This window comes from Rhodnius prolixus, unplaced genomic scaffold (assembly GCF_049639745.1).
Source record: "Rhodnius prolixus isolate KJV_2025 unplaced genomic scaffold, Rpr scaffold_25, whole genome shotgun sequence".
NCBI lineage: Eukaryota > Metazoa > Arthropoda > Insecta > Hemiptera > Reduviidae > Rhodnius > Rhodnius prolixus.
In genome coordinates, this window is record NW_027411585.1 from 1,053,923 (window position 1) to 1,071,960 (window position 18,038).

Sequence of the window (18,038 nt, forward strand, 5' to 3'; positions counted from 1 at the left end):
GGACTCAAAAACCTAGATACGGACTAACTAAGGTCATAAGGAGCTAAATAAATCTAACAAGGTCAAACAGCCTCAGCACTTCGAACCTCAGGGTTCCCATCCGAAGGCCCCGAACCTAATCTAAGTACACTTCCGCACATCATTCACCTCAAACCCCTCATAATCCTTCAGGAGATGACTGATAGTTCCCTCTCTACCGAGCAAATTGATTAACTAAGAGGTTAGCATATTTATTATTCCTTCGCGAAGAACCTGGGTTTGAATCCAGTTGATGGTCCCTTCTCTTTCTAGGAGCTTCTTACAATTTACTGTCCAGTTTGGTGTACAGTTTTGCCTGTAATGAGAGAACACTGTCCGACACCGCTCTGGGGGAAAAAATTTTTTTCAGGCGCCAACAACCGATTTGTTCTAATTCTATGCAGTGACTACACTTGGTCAACAACTCTTTTATACACAAAACTATGGCCACTGCGGGCTCAGTAATCACATACATTGCATGACAGCCTTTTGTAGGTTCTGTCAGCAGGAGGAGGAGCACTGCACATGTTGTGTCAGTGTGAGGAGCTTGTCAGGCTAAGGATCTTACTCCTCCCGGGAGGAACAGAACCAAGGCCTGAGGAGCTTTACCCAGAAGCCCGCTCTCCAGAATTAAGAGACTAACAATAGACGTACAGGTCTGGAGGAGCGGAGCTCTAGTAGTAGTGGGAGCCACAATAGATCCAATAGGGGTCGCGGTGCCAAGGACGCCCTCCTAGAATCCCTCTCTCTATCTACACAAAAACTAATAATTTCTTGACAAGGGAATATTTTGGTTAGTTGTTTTACCCGGAGGCCCTTTTTGGGCTGGAAGTTAAATGGCTGGCATCAAGAAGGAATTAAGGCCGAATTACTTCGGTGGTCCTGTGACCCGGCGAGAAGTTATGATTTATGTACCTTATTAGGGCGAACTGTTGGGCCATGATTAATGACTTGACTAACTTTCAAACACGGCCCTATTTCAATTATCGCTAGTTTTATTACAACCCTTCTAAAGAACTCTTTAGGACGAACACAATCAGCTGATTAAAATAAAGAGTTCATTTTTGTTCAATGGCGAATTAATTCGACTTGGTTTTGTCAATTCCATTTAAAACTAAATTAATTATTTCCCCCCCCTACTGTAATGAAGCTATTATTGTGTTCCGGTCTAATTTATGACGTGTTTTGATCTAAGCAATTTTAATTAAAACTTACGAAATTCTTAGATTATTTGTTTTATTCAAATTTTACAACAATGTGATTTTACAGCATTAAATTTGTATTAATATTATATTACAATTTATTAGATGTCACAAACCCATTATGCTGGCCATTTTCATCTACAAAATATTTCTTTAGTAAAGAGCAGAAAGGTCAAATCTATTAGGTATAATAGGAGGTATGAAACCGTTCATGCACTGGTCTTAAAAAATGCAAATGAAAAAATAATTATATGACGTTAGTTATTTTTTTCAAAAAATGCTAATGGAAACGTACAATATCGATTTTTGTTTGTTGAGATCTGATTTAAGTGCAAGTTTAGTGCACCAGTAAGAAGTAAACATCGTCGGTTTAAGTTCATTCTTTTCATTAAATTGATAGTTACTTCAATTTATCCAGTATTTAAGCGTTAATAATAATAAGTAATAATTAATCTTGTTCAATATTAAATAATATAGTTTTCTCCAATTACATTCTTAATCTGGGAGTTCTTCCCACAATTTTATATATAACCTTGAATTCAGTCTCTAGTTGGGAAGGGATTAGTTCAGTGTGGACAAGATTCGTTCGCGGAGATCCGGTTTCCAACCCAGCTGGCTTATAGCTTTTCTTTTTCTCGATGCTTCTGTCAAGTAGTAGATAGTGTTGTGTTTTAATGAGAGAACACTATATGGGAGCCGGCGGGGCACTGAAAAGGGTTCTGGATGTTAATACAAAATAGACAAAGGTACTACATACTTTTAGGGCAGGCAATTAGCTACTGTTGAAAGTACTTTTCTAATTATTTGATTATAAAACTTGTTTACAAGTACCCAATTAAAGGGACTGCATTTGTTATAATTTAGAAATGAATTATTACTACAAGTAGTTATTTATTCGATACTAGCTGGGTGTACTTTGTACTCTCTTATTCTTCTGTAGGAAATAGTTACTAATTTAAATAAAATTAGCTAATACTTTTGTTTGTCTGAAGTAATAGAAAGTAGAAGAACATAAAATACAGATCACCATTATATTTCAGGCCAAAGAGGGCGTGGTCTGATATGAATGGTATGGGCGTGGCTTGATATAAAGTTCTCGCTTCTGATTGGTTCTTCAACCAGCCTACTTTTCACACTTCCATTCTTCACTGTGATTGGCCAATTCTTTATTAGTAATTATTTCTATGAAAAATTAAAGTTTAATTTTTTTCACTAATTTCCCCCCCCCCCTCCGTAGGTATTTAATAAAGAATCAAAATATGCAATAAAAAATTTTCTCAATAAAAACATAAAAAATAGAAGATTTTTCTCTACTAATGTCTTGTTTTCCACACTAAGAATGCAAGGGTAAACAGAAAATTGGGAATAATGGTTATTTTCTTGGGAAGTAGGTAAAAGGGAATTGTGGATCATGTTCCTCCTATTGCTCCCCACTATTTCGTATATTTATTTGCTTAGGGCTGTTATTATCGATTTTTAATGATTTAATGATCAATAAAACATAGAAATGAAAAATGTAACAATGTAAAGAATTCAGTCTCTAGTTGGGAAGAGATTAGTTCAATGTGGACAAGATTCGTTCGCAGAGATCCGGTTTCCAATCCAGCTGGTTTATAGCTTTTCTTTTTCTCGGTGCTGCTGCCCAGTAGTAGATAGTGTTGTGTCTGAATGAGAGAACACTGAAGGGGGAGCCGGCGGTGCACTGAAAAGGGTTCTGGATGTTAAATTAACAAAAATAATAATGGTAATAATAATTACGACAATATGTTTCGTAGTTTAAGAGCAGCTTTAAAATTGAAAATTTTTAAATTCTGGTTTAAATATCAAGGGACTGATAATGGCACCCATTGTTGCTAATTAACATGTTTGTCGATTAAGTTAACAACGGAAGTAAATTAATTCTTTTTTTCACTTTATCTCTCGCATCCATGCACTGGTCTTAAGAAGCGGAAAAGGTTTTTCTTTTTCCAGGTTTTAGATGGGTGAATGTTTGATGAGCAAGTTGTTATTGCGCAGTAGAAGAGATAAAGCTGGAGTTAGATGGAAGGATTGAGCTGCGGAAGATCTCAGACCTCCCAGCAACATATTATTCTCCATTTTCTCTCCAGCGGCTACTCTCCAGGACACACATCGCATCATCTCCTACTGGCGATGCATGGGAGGCGCCCAAACTTCAGGCTCTACTACATTGGTGGCTGGCTACATGGCATGATGAGTAGTTGCTCTTGTTCTAAACATCCTTTATGTTGGATAAATATTTCATAGGTTCACTTTTAGACCTATGTCTATGCGGGGAAGTGTGTATTTGGGAGAGTTGGGAGAGGGGTCTGAAGGCGCTTCTCCGTGATCACTTTGATGGAAAGTCCTTTTTCTTTTCTTTCTGCAACTTTAATCTTCATTTTCTTGTTTTGCAATATAAATTTTCTCTATCAAGTTTTATTTCTTACTCTTTCGCATACTACTAAGAACAACTCCTTATTTCCAGATTTCTACTAGAACTCCAGGTAAGGAATGAGAGAAAATTTAGGTCATTCTAAGATTGCTGTTGTAAAGTATTCGGTGCCATTTTCAATAGACGCTCATCTTGCTAACAGTTTGCTTTTGGACATTGCTCAATGGTCACCACTTCCTTGTTTCCTTCTTCTTATAAACTTTTAAGTGAGACTTCCTGAACAATTACTTCTTGACTTGTGACGTAATATTTGTAGCTTAACAAATTGTATGCTCCGTCTTTATCTTTATATAAATTACAGGTGAGAAGTTAAGATCCTACCTAGTGTCATTGTTGGCCAGCGCTGGTAACGAAGTCTTAATCAAGTTAAATTTTGTATTTTCTCTGTGTCGCTTATGTCTAGGCAGAACGATATTAGGAGTCTTGTCGTAATACTGTTTTTTTATTGGCTACTTAGTTCAGCTACTGCTTTTGTTATAGGCTGTTGTTAATTAGCATTATTTCGTGCCACTACACTACCCATTGTTACAGATTCTATTCAACAACTCCTTACCAAATTACGAAGTACGTTTTCTAGTTAAGTAAAGTATGTAATCGATGTTTACGAATTCCATTAGACAAAGAATGTCTGGCTTGGTTTGAAGTGCACCATGTAGAAAGTGGCTCTCTCCTGAGAGGCTCCCGAAAAACCAATTTTTCCGCCCCTCCCAAACAAGAAAAACCATTTCAGATAAGATTGATAGTTATTTACATAAGAAAATTGTACAGGAAGTTAAAAGAATATCGTTCGCTGCACAGGCGTTTTCGTGAAAAGCACAAAAAAAGGTCTGTAACGTAAAGTTGCAGTTCCGGTAAATTGTTTTCGGCAAAAACCTTAGTGTATATGAAATACCAAAAGGACTAAGAGTTATCTTCCGTTTTAGAGATATTTTTCGTAACACACGTACGCTAAAAAAGCTTTGTCTTTATGAGATCCTGAAGCATGTACGAGTATTTTCGTGAAGACCCAATCTCCCAATTTGGGAGTTTGTGGAAAAACTATCTTGAGGTGTAACGTTTTGAGAGATTAAAGGTTACAAAACTCCTGAGCCACTTTTTTGTGACCCAAAACTAGAAGGAAAACTCATGTATGGAAAACGTAGAGGAGAACAGAAGGAGTATACCCTCTTTGCAGGACCACTCATAGTGGCTTCTAATGGGTTGTCCATACCACGTATTTTTTGGACGGCCTCCAGTTTGGTTTGGACTAACATGGAAGAGGTTACCAGCGGATATATATTTTGTGTACATGGACACACATGTACATGTGGCGTATTTGTGTGTGTTCTGTAAATGTATGTATAAAATGCAAGCAACTTTTTCTAAACAGTGTGATTTACAGAGGTATTTCCCTTTGTCGGTGGAATGGTTCCAGCGAAAATACTGTCAGTACTTCCAGAAGTGGGGGCAGGTTCAAGTGCTCTAGGGGTAAGTGTGGCAAAGTACACTATGGATAAAAAAAAAAGGAAAATCGTTGAAGGCCTTACGGAAAAGGAGAGAAAAACAGGAGGGGAAAAACGTTTTGGGAGAAGAAGAGGGGTGGGAGGGACCGTCCCTTCTTTGGCCCTTACAGCCCTGCCGTCAGTGTAAACGGTGCTACTAAAAAAGAGAGATATAGCTAGAGGCGGAAGTCGTGACCTAGCCGAGAGAGAAACCTTCACCACTTGGAGTTGGCAGGATGAGATCTCACTTTGAATGGTGATATTGGCTGGTATGAAGCTCTAGTGGTAGGAGGCGGTTAGTGTAAGGGTGCTACTGGCCCCGGGGGTTGCTACACTACAATCCTGCCTAAACATCCTCCCTGGCCGTTAACAACCTCCTTCATGGCTCCACCCCTGTATCCTCTGTTCGCCTTCCATTCAAGCCATTGGTAATGGTAGATATATATTTTTATTTTTTTTACAGCTCAGGGATTGAGTATCTTGCCTAAAAACTACTCCATCTATAGATCTACGTATACATAGATCACTTGTCGTTAAACTGGAGTTTTGACTTTTATGAACGTTCAATTCTATTTTTAATAAGAGCGTTATAAAATATTGGCCTAAATCACTTTTTTATTGGCTCACAGAAATGTTCATTTTTAATCGAACGCATGAAGTAAATTATTCAACCAATAAATAATTGGCCCATTTCGTAAAAATAAAAAAAAAATTTCTACTTCCTGTTACCTCAAAATAGATATTTCCGGTGAAGGCTGCAAACTGTACTTCCGCTGGAGGACGCACCATAATTGTAATTAGTTACCGTATGTTACTCCCTTAGGGCACCTTACAGGGAAGCTGACCTGCCTCGCTTCCCAGAACTCCAATTCTCCTGGCAAATTGTTACAAATACTAGTTACCAATATTGACGAACATGGCGTTAGTATTTATTGAAATTAAAGGAAATCTTTCGAAAGCCATTTACAAAAAATCTTGACGGAAACGTTGACGTAAAGTTGGTTCATTAATAAATTACGTACTTTCGGGATTCCATGGGAATGCCCAAATCAAATATGGCTTCCTGGTTTTGAAGCAATGGGTTCACTTTCACACAGTTAGACCATTTTTTTAAAAACCCTAAAGCGGAACTCAACTCAGACGGAAAGTGTACGAGTATATAATGTAATCTGATTCAAAGGCGCCACGGTAGCCGAGCGGTTAAGATACTAGACCCGCAATGCTAAGATGTATTGTTGGTTTAGTGGGTTCGATTCCCGGTGTCTAGCCCTTGGATTTTATTTAATGGTTAATATGAGAAATTTACAGTAAAGTATGTTAGGTGGCTATAGGCTAGACCCGCAAAGCTAAGATGTATTGTTGGTTTAGTGGGTTCGATTCCCGGTCTAGAGGCCTTGGAATTTATTTAATGATCAATAAAAGAAATTTACAGTAAAGTATGTTTGCTAGTCGCCTCCGTCCACGACACCTAATTTGGTAGTTGGACGTAAAGCCCCGCCTGAAAAAATAGGTCATTGAGTTTACTTTAATCTGATTCAATGTAAGACTTCCGCCGAGTAGTAACAAGAGAATGTTGAAAACTTTTAGTCTATATTCGACCATTGATTGAATAATTGTTACAGTATATTCATTAAATTTGATTGCAGAAAAAAACAGTTACGTTATATTTACTCTTCCTGTTACTAACCTGTAAGTTGGAGTCTGGAGATCGTGTCAACATCTCGTATTCTGAGTTCTCAGCGAAAAAATCCGTTTTGAGTTCACACGTGAGTTGAATTCGGGACTGTGGGTGTGAGGCGATGTTTGCTCAGCATTCTCAGTAATATCCGGTTTAGTTCCGGTATAAGATCTGATAACAACCAACCGGAAGTGGCATTTTACTCAATCGATTTTTGAGATATTTGGGGAAATCGCTGCGACGATTTCCTTTAAACATGGTCTGCTTACTCCTCGAACGCCGTTCTGCCACATTTTATAAAAAAACAAAATCCCAATTACAATCCAGATTTAATTGAACATATTTTTAATGTGCTGATTACCACATAAATTATGGAAAAATGTTAATAAGTTGTGATAAATATGGGACAACAGTTCTTCGTCACAATTCATATGTAAAAATAAAAGCGGAAAAACAGCATGTTGTGTATTTTTCCGGTGTTTGGTGTAGTCTATCCATAGTTGGAAATAGAGTTGCATTTGGTAGTCAAATGCGTGGAACAGCCATTGTGGTGGGGGGATCACTTTGAATACCAGGGCGACATGGTTTGGACGGGCGGTTTGACGGGTAAGAGCCGTGGTGAAGGGAAAGCTGGTAGTTGTGACCCACAACTGGTGGGGCTTCCGGTTGTTGGGTGAGTTGGAGTGAGCCCGCGATGGGCTCTCCAGTTGCCCACAGAGCAGAGTGAACAGCTTCCGGAGTAATGGTGGCGAGATTGAAAACAATAGAGGAACTGACGTCAAGTGGTCCATGAGTTTGTCTGCATGTACTATTATGCACTCAGCATTGGAAAAGAAGGGTTAGCGTGGTGGGTGCATTTCATTGAACGCTTTCTCTTAGGAGGTCGGTCGGTGTGCATAACAGTGACCCCGAATGTGGAAATTCTATGCCACTAGAAGTCAACTTCTCTAATCTCATACGACAATACGAATGAGTTAGAACCCACAGACAATTGGACCAAAGGGGAAAATTGTGAAGTTTTCCGTTTATTTGTAATTAGGGCGAGTGTTGTGCGCATTTTAAAGTCTAAATCATTTGTGGGCAATATCAGTACTTCCTCCTCGGGGCATTTCTACTTGGAGCCTACAGAGTTCCGGTACCCGACCTCGAAACAAACCAAAAAAAAAAAAAGAAAAAGAAACTAGATACTTGTATACATTTTTCAAGAGTTCTGTGACGCAGACAACGAAGTACACGCACACTGCCGGACTTCCGGCCTTCTGCTACCACCCACACATTCTTGCTTAATGGGGTTTCCGCTTGTACATGCTGATCCGGGAAGGGATAGCTAAAAAAACAAAACAAAATAAATTAGGAGTATGTTTTTGACCGACCTAGTGGAAGGGGTTTAGCGAAAGGGTGTGAAGCGTTATGGCCGCATTTAATGGACAAAGGGCAAGGAGGCTCATTTATTGTTAGCTGCAAGCCATTCTAGGGTATGAGTTTGGGTTCTTGGACATACCGAAGGAACAAGTAATTAGTTAAAGAGTCTCCTCCAGTTATGAACGGCACAATCTTGTCCTGAGGGAGCTGACTGGGTTAACAAAAACTCCTGTCGGAGAGAGGGGGCAAATAAAAATCGCTTCCACGCTGTGAAAGTCGTCGACAAACCCCAGGGACTCTGATAATGATTATTTTTCTCTTTCCTTTTCGGGCCTGTAAATGGAGGAAATTAGGATGTCCCTCTGAGGTTTTTCCGCTTATCTCACTCTCTCCCCTCCCAAGTTTTTCCATCACACGCACATGACTTTCTCTTACTATTATTTATTACTATCGTAAGTGAATCTTGGAAATATTGCCAATTAAGGTCCTGCAGCTAGGTAATGAGCATACCACGTTAAGAGAAAAGACCGCTAGAGTCTTTCTCGAGAAAGTTCTCGCTCCCGGAAGTGCCACTTCAGGCTTTAAACCAACTATTAAATATGGACACTACGAGTTTACTTCCTGGATGACCACTCTCGTGAGCAGGCAGTGAGACGGACATTACTAGCTACTTTTTCATGCCTAGGGCACCTAAAAAACGTCATATACGGTGACGACTGAAAACTTGAAACTCTGCACGTGAGGTGAGGAAGTGAAAAGAGGAAGGAGAAGAAATTACCAAGAAATATCGAGAGATTTATTGTAAGCTGATGCCTAAGAAACCAAAGTTACAGTTTATTTGCAACCGGCTGTCAAACAATATAGTTTATGAGATTCTAGTAAACACACGTTCAGCATTAAACGCTGTTTACATTTAATTTTCCAACTCTGTTTGCAGAGTTTGGTGGCGAATACTCGGGCGCTAAGTTAGCTCTCTTTGGAAAATATTCTCTACCAAGACTTAATAGCATTGCAATAATCTTGGTACACACAAATCTTGCTCCAGATGCTGTAGTAAGTTGTAGACTCGCTAATTGTGTAATGCCGTCTTCAAGACAAGAGATTTACTATCTAATATACAGTACCAAGGGTACGCTGTATTGTGTAATCTCTTCTACAGACTTACATGTTACATACAGTGTAACAAAACCTCTAGAATGTAATTCTGTAACAATATCTCTCTCTCTGTCTCTCTCGGTAATATTTATTACAGATTAAAAAGAAATGTATTTAATTATGCGCTTCTCAAAATAGGACCAGCTTATAGTTAAATCAACTTGAAGAAATTTAGAAGCACCAGAATGGCTTGCACAAACGTTGATTACTTTTATGCAGCTCCAGACAGAACTAGGAATCATATAATCATGGAAGCGGCTTATCTCAAATACGTTTGTTCCGAAAAGACTCGCCAATCTGCTGACTCACGGATTAGCAATAGCTGCAGATGTCCAAAGAAGACATCTAAGTCCCTCCGAATGGAAATGAAGCAATAGATCATCATAAAAGAGAGATGCTGCCTGTTCCTGGTGGAAGACGTTGAAAATGGGGAAACCCCAAAGCTGGAATATGAAAGAGATATCCCTTGAATTAGGTTCTTCATTCGGCTGATGTAACCAAAATATTTTAAATTATCCTGGGTATAACAACCTGGAAATTGCGAAGAATTGGGACCAATTAATGAAACAGTTACGTGGTGGTCACAGTATCCTTGCTGTCCATTAAAAGGCGCAATGTTTCTTAAGCGGCTACCATTTCTAAAGTGTGGGAAAACAAAGATACTTATTGCAGAGAAAGCTGAGGAGCCGAATTGAGATCAAAATGTATCTTGGAAAACGCCAGTGATGTTGTCCAAGTGTAGTTCAATAAGTAAAGAGTTATTCACAATTTCCGTCACGCAATTATCATCAGAGTAGTTATTTTGTGATTCGTTCATCAGCCGTAACTAACAGGAAGTACAATTTGAACAAATTAAGCACTTTAGTCAGAGAATTTATCGGCCCGCCCCAAAATGTCTAAGCTAGTAGAGGAGTGTCGCAATAAATCAAAATAACGGGCATTTTATAACAACCAGCCACTGATTTGACAGCCGTAGTACAAAGTGACGAAGTTTTTCATTTAAGAAAATTGCTCTAATAGCCACACTGACAGCATCATCAGTGCACTGAGTGAAAATTAGCGATCAAATTTCCGCAGAGAAGTTGATTATTATCGATTACATGTTTCGATAAAATAATGAAATGGAATGGGAAAATTCCCAAGATTAATGCGTCCCTAAATTTTGACATAATTTCTGTTGAAAGAGTTAATTAGCTGGAAAATGATTATAGAGAAAAGATTTTCCTCAATCGCATTAAGCTGTTTTTCTTCCAAAGCTGTTTGTTTTTTGGAATAAGCTTAGTGAGAAATGAGTGCCAGCGAAGTAGCCGCCGCCTCCATGTTTTAAGCTGTCTTGAAAATAATTAGCTAATGAACGGATTAATATAGTCAGCCGTGGACAGGATGTGACAGGAAGGGGACGATATCTACAACCAATGAAAGAAAAAGCTTTTCACCGTTGGCAAATTTTTCTTTTATTTCTCTCTGCGTTATCATGGGAAGCACGCCAAATTTTCTTCACATCCTGTATTACTTGCACGACCTCAGGGATGGTTTTAGTTAGTCTAGTGGTTATGACGCGTGTAGGTGCGATATCCTCAGTTCGAATCCCAAGTACAGTTACTTTTTATTTTTTAGAAAAAATGTTAATTGTGAAGTAGGTGGTTCCGCTTTCGTCCACGATACCTAATTTGGTAGTTGGTCGTTAAGCTCGCCTGAAAAAATTAGGCATTACTTTAACGAACTTTTTGTTTCCGGTTATACAGAATTTTGATTTCGCGAAGTTATATTTTGGACCCAGTTCTATAATTACGAGCAGTAAGAAAAATTGTAAAGTGTGCGCAGGAAAATGGTCTAATAATCGGAAAATTTATTTACTTTAGAAAACCCACGATACAATAACCTAATATGCATACGATACGGGCATTAACTAACTGCAACCATAGTTTCCTGTGGAGGCGGACATAGTTATCAGCAAAAGCTGAAGAACATGTGGGAAGCCGCAAGACTTCTATCCTGTTTAGTATGCATATATCGTTAGTTGAAGGCTTCCAACTGGCGGAAGTTCATTCCACAATTTGGTAGTCAAATGTGTAATTTCAAACAAGCGTTTCTACTTGGTCACATCGACCTAGCCCTGATCGAATCAAGTGAGGGTGGTAGTTATAGGTGAGAATAAGGAATTTTCTCCTTGACTAGTCGATGTTTTGCTAGCGTATAATGATACTGGCTGTGGAGGGCGGTTTAGCGGAAGATGGCGGTAGACAAAGAGAGGACGGAAGTATAAGCTATCACTTGCGGAAATGCATTGGTTTGATGAAATTGGATTTGCTGCGAATAAAGAGAAAAAAAAATTATTCCGCAAGATTCCTCGGCGCGACTTTAGTTAATAAGCGAAACCGAATGTTTTTTCTTCTTAGGAAACTGAAACAAGGAAGTCAGCGGCTCGGAAAGAGGATTACGTTCTCTATCGTACGAAGAAGTCATTAAGGTTGAAATTTCGATGTAAAAAATTCTGAAAATGTCATCAGAGTAAGATTAATAGGAGAAATCATTTTAAGTTGTAATGTGAGCAAGGTTTAATCGTGCACAGACATGCAAAAATATATGCGTCATCAATTGGCTAATTGGTTAGGACATTTAGTGATTTTTAACCAAAAAAATGGAGATAGATCTAGATCTCTGCGAAAAGATTCGGTAGGAATCTCGTAATTCTCGAGACGCATTTTAGATTCATCAGCGGCTATTGCGTCGAGAGTTCTACGTATTATTCCCCCCCCCCTCCAAGTTTTTATTTCTTAAATAGTGTCCAATCATTTTAAAGTAAAACCAGAAATATAAACTGAATACTTTCTCTTAAAACTTTGGAGAGAAACTATAAAAAAAACAAATAACAGTAAGTTGAATAAAACAAACAAAAAGTGCAATAAAACATCACACACACACACACACACACACACACACACACACACACACACACACACTAAAGGAGTACAGTAACCAATAAGAAGCCCCAGGACACAGACAAGTGGAATAAAAAGTACTGTAGAGACATGTCTAAACATGAAGTACATGAGGTTAACACAATGTTATCCAATTTTCCTTGTGAATTTGATAACCTTCCTGGTAGAGGATTAAAAAAAAAAGAACTTCCTTTTCTTTCTTCTCTCTCTCTCTGGTTTAACTATTCTCTTCATTTTTCTGGTCTCATTCTTCGTTTTTCTCCTTTTAAATCCTTCATTTCAAGAGGAATAATTTACATCGCCACTCTAGACACCGGTGCTTAGTTTTTTTATGTAAAATTATGGTAATATATATATTTTTTTTGAATCATTTTAATAAGAGAGATGGAAATCACCCCCTTGCTGTGCCGTCTTTAACGGGAACTAGTGATTTTTCCGAGGGTGCAACTAAAGGAGCGAGGTCGAGGGGAGAAGCAAAGAAAATATTCACCCTTTCAGGGAAGACCTTTCCTTGTTGGTGGAACCCTTTGGCTCCTTGAGCATATAAAAGTACATTTTGTTAAGTATCTCTTTAGCTCAGTTAAAAATTAAAGGGACCAGTATTCCGTTTTGTAACTCCTGCGGCTTCCATAAACGTTAATCCTCTCGAAAGTCCCCTTCTTAATGGGGGAATAATTCAGACATACCTTTAAGTGGTTCTTAACTGACTGAAAATTAGCAGTTATTGAGATAAACATAATCCCTTATCTTTATCATAAGTTCCCTTAAAATGTACTTAAATTCTACATGCTCAGTATTGCTTTAGCCTTCGCCAGCACAATATGGCCGTGGAAGGAATAATTTTACTGGTTCTAAGATTCTAAACAATCTAACGGAACACTTCAAAACTTTCTCTCAACGTAATCTACGAGAAAAACAATTCTTGGAACTTCCAGAACGGCTCCTGTTCCTCGAGAACTACACCAGGACTATCCTCGGGGAACATGTTTCCAGTAAAAGTTACTCACCTACACAGAAGTGTAATCAGCATTTCATTTACCCCATTTCAGCCATCTTTAAACAACAAAGACCCTAAAAAATGAATATCGATATTGCACAACTGCTCTTCGTTGCCTGAAGATTTCGATTGAAAGCTTGCTCAAGCTTCCTTCCTTAGTGAGTTCTGAGCTGAATATACTACGCTCTTTCTCAGAGACGCTTTGTAAAAACCACTTATTCTGACTCAAAAAAAGATCTTTGGATAGATTTTCTTAGAGAAAACTCTGAATGGAACATCTGGGAGGTCGTAATACCTTTTTCTTTTTTCTTTTTTAAGAGGCAGAGATAAGTTTACAAAAACAATGACAGGAATAAACGACGTCATTAGGAAAATTAGGAAAGAGATGGGGTACTTAATTATTGATTTTCTGTTGGCCTAATCCAGGTAGCAGTGTCTATTCGTGTATCAATCAGCTTAAATCTAGGGATCTTATGTGAAACATTTCTATAAGAGAATTCTTATATAGCACTTCCGGGAGAAGAGAGTACATTTCCCATAGAAGGGCAAAGATTCCCGGGTGAAAAGCCACATGACTTAGAAGAGTGAATTTATCGTCTTTCTGATTGGCTTTTCCACTTTTATGCGATTTTTCTAGATAATTTCACCAAAGTTTTTCTCTTCGAAATTGATAAATTTAGTGTACCTTAAGGTTTGTTCAGTGAGCAAAGGTAGTGTGAGTGTTCACATCTAAAGTAAATTTAAAATAAACTAAGGAAATTATCCGTCAGACTTTTAATTAACAATCTCATATTTAAAGAAATCTGTTAGACGTTGCTCTTAAGACGTAACAATTAGAGACTGGGAAAATCGTTTTCATCATTTAACGCCAGATCTTTTTGTATGAATCTAAATGTTAAGAAAATTAGTGCAATTAAAAGTTTTCCAATTTGAAGCTATAGGAGTCCATGATGCTAGTCAGTTTGCGTTAAAAGGCTTCAATTGAAAAGCTTTAAAACACTCCGTTACGGTCCTAATCTCATCTTATTATTTGTTTTGTTTTAGAACATAAAAGATTTTATTATAATATAAGCTTTAAAATCAGAGGTTCCAGAGGGTGGAGAAGCGGGCTAACCAAGGACTTCTCTGCTGGAGTAATCATTGTTCCAGCACTTTCAGGAAGGTATCCCTTTCAGTTTGGGAAGGTTCGGGAATGTTGCTCTTATTTGAACAACAAGATAGACCCCATCTACTTTGAATAGCCGTTCAAACTGATTAAGTGTACGTATTTCCAGCTCTGTACAATAATAAGCCATCTCTTTCTCACCTTCCTGACCGAAGAAGTTGGTTGGCTGAAAGCTGGACTGCCCCGCCCACCAACACGATGGAACCAACCATAATATCGCCTTCACTGTTTCTTCAGTTTAACAACTAAATGAAACTCCACGCTTATTATTCAGTAATTAACTGTGAAACTGTTTAAGATAACAGATCTTAACTAATCATACCAAGGGAAAACAAACTCCGGTTTTATCCTGCAAAGTTATCTCTGCTTTTGAAGAGATTTTTTTTTTAAATCTTCCCAAATTTACACATTTCACTCGTTGGGTTTTGGGAGGATCCAAGAAAGAGTTCATCTAGAGAACCGAAGTTATTTATTCCCCGTTACCACTGAATTACTATGACTTTATAAAAAAGCAAGGTTTATTCTACTCAGAACTACTACTAGAGGAGGTCACAATATGCCTCTTTCCTTCAGATGGGAGATGATAAACCTACCCTGGTTTCAGCCTGATAGTCTAAATGGGTAAAAGTCCCTTGCCCATATCAAAAAGCAGGGGGTTTACCTGCTCAATGTCTTTTCGGCTGAGTGTCCTTGAGGAACAGTTCCATTCTGGGACTTTGTTTTATTCTAAGCTCGAGTACTCTGTGAATGTTACGGTATAAGACGGAAATATCCGCCATGATCCCGGTAGAAATAGTCAGCCCTTTTTCCAGGATTGATATCCTTCAATTATTTAATATATGAATATATTTATATTGCAGGAGCTTGGTGCCTGAACAACGTTTCCATATTCATTCATCCGCCGGCCGTAGAACGGGACAAAGAGGCCACACTTCACTGTCAGTACGATCTGCAAGGAGCGCCACTGTATGCGGTCAAATGGTATCGTGGTTTCCGCGAGTTCTACAGATATTCACCCAACGATAATCCACGGATCAAGATTTTCCCATATGAAGGAATCAACGTGGATGTATGTATGGATTTAATTATATTATTAACTCTGTTGTAGTATGATATCCTGTTAACAGGCCGCCATTTTGTGGTCTTTCTTTCAGCAAACTAATCTTTAAAGGGAGTCAAGATGATTGGTTAGGTCCTCTCAGTCTTCAGACCTATCTTCACTTACATCTAACAGAATCTCTTTGAAAGAGAATTGAACACCCTCGCGAGAAACCAGACATCCGAAGTAGGGCTGGCACTACTCACAAGATAGATATTAAGGGGTTGATTTCATAAGTATATTTACTTACATACGGAAGTAAAAATACGAATTATATGGCACCCTCCTTCCAGTTATTTAGATGGCAGTGAATTGAGATAATTATTTATTGTGGGGGGGGGGGGAATTGTTAACAAATACCGGTGACATCAGAGAGATATTAACAGATTAAACATTATGTTGTAAGCTCTTTAATACGTTTGTATTAAACGATAAATGATATTGGACGATAGATTTTTGATGCATCATAGACATCAATAGATTAGCAAAGAGGATTTGGATTTGATTTGGTTCTGGCAATAAATTTAATCAATCTCTGGAGTCGGTATGGACTTAAATCTGGGAAATGTGGATTCAGCGAGGCAATTTCTAAGTTGGATAATTTGGATTTGAAAAAAGTTTGATTTAGAGATGTACATTAGATTCTCTATAAGGGTAAGAGCCAAAAACAGATCAGTTATCTGGAGATGAGACTGATTAAGATGTAGCACGAGTTTATTTTGGAAAGACGCGGAATTTCAGCAGAAGATTAGATAAAAGAGCTTACTAAACTACTTAGATAGATAGATAGATAGATAGATTAAACTAGGGCGTCCTCAAGGCCTACGCCACTGCGACCCCTTTGGATCTATTGTGGCTCCCCTCACTCTAAAGCTCACCCTCCCAGACCTGTCCTTTTAATCAGACTCTTAATTCTGGAGAGCGGGCTCCCTGGGTAAAGCTCCTCAGGCCTTGGTTTTCCTCCCCGAGAAATAACATCCTTAGCCATACGAGCCCCTCGCACTGACACAACACGTGCAGTGCCGTTTCCTCCTCCTCTTCCTGACAGTACCTACAGAGGCTAGCCATCTGCCAGGCCCACGCAATGCATGTGTTTTCTGAGCCTGCAGTGGGCCAGTTTAATAGGCCTACAATTATCCTTATATAGCCCCACGGCCTTGACGGATTAATTCTGTCTCAAAACTACTTATCAGACATCTCTCATTACTAAAATAACAGAGCTAACAGAGAAATAACAGAGATGGCCTGGGTATTCAAAGATTCCGAGTTGATAGCTTTTTTTTTTTAAATTGATCTTCGTTTGAGGTTTGACGTAATGCTGGAGAAAGATTGGGCATACTCTTGACTTGACTGTTGTTCTGTACTCTTTGCTAGCTCAAAAACACTTTCAAAAGTACACCTGAAGAGTCTCGGTTCTCCTGGATTGAGAATCATTATCTTAAACTGGTCTCTTTCTTGAGGGTTGCTGTTAACGAAGATGGACAAAATAGGAATAATAACAATTGTCCACAACAGATATCCGTTTACGTCAAGAAGTCAATTTAATTAACATATAATTACGTAATACTTCTTTCATAATTTAGAAGTTTTCTTTGAAACTTTAAGAAAGAAAATACACCGTATTATGTCTGTCCAATTAGGAAAATGTTTTCCAAAACTGGATCTTATAGCTTTGAAAAGTTTATTTTATTTTTATTTTTATTTTTTTGAACTTTGTTAGTAGAGGTAAGAGGAAGAATAAAGTATCAAGATAAGAAAGTAAAGAGAAAAATAAGAAAGAAATGAGAAGCTGAACAACAAATAGCTGGGAGGTTTATGTGCCCAAGCAATTTACAATAACCTTGCCCAATATAAGAAGCCCCAAGCGCCCGGCCAAGCAAAGCGGCAGCTATATTGAGACTTTGAGAATTGTTTTCGAAGCATTTGCCTCCCCCCCTTTCACTATGACTGCTAACTCCCAGCAGCAGTTTCCGGTTCTTCTGCCGCACTGTGTACCCCCGCCCTAACTTTCTTTTTATTATTCCCTTTCCTGCAGCCAGGAACCCCCAAACCCCCCAAAGATGTAAGAAGTTGTATGTAACTCCTTATACCTGATACCCTATTGTTTTCTTAGTTTATTTATACTTCACTTCAACTGTAATTTCAGAGTGTGTATAGAACGCATTTTTATTTTCTTTAACGCGCTATTTCACCTAGCTTTTCCTTTTTCTTCTCTGGAAAAAAAAACTACTAGAAAAATGTTCCAAGCTGACAATATGCGAGAAAAGTCAACAGTAGTTTTTCCCAGTAATTGCCAGTAAGGAATTACGGGATCCAACTAAACCGGGACGGCCAATCATTTCACTATATTTATATTTGTTAGAATTTCTCTAAAGGGATTATAATCCCATAGTCTTCCCTAGTTCTACACTTAGCCTCGAATCAATTTCAAAGGGCTTGATAGCCAATAGGGTGGAACAAAAGTTTTGTGTACCCTTACTGGTATCA

General features: G+C 38.4%; 1 protein-coding gene across 1 annotated transcript in view; it reads left to right on the forward strand.

Moving 5' to 3' along the window:
- The window catches only part of LOC141448401 (uncharacterized), a 320,931-nt gene that overhangs the window by 168,987 nt on the left and 133,906 nt on the right, over nt 1-18,038 (forward strand). The window contains exon 2 of the mRNA XM_074116758.1: nt 15,313-15,521. Coding sequence (XP_073972859.1) covers nt 15,313-15,521 — 209 coding nt within the window. The remainder of the gene's footprint in view (nt 1-15,312; nt 15,522-18,038) is intronic.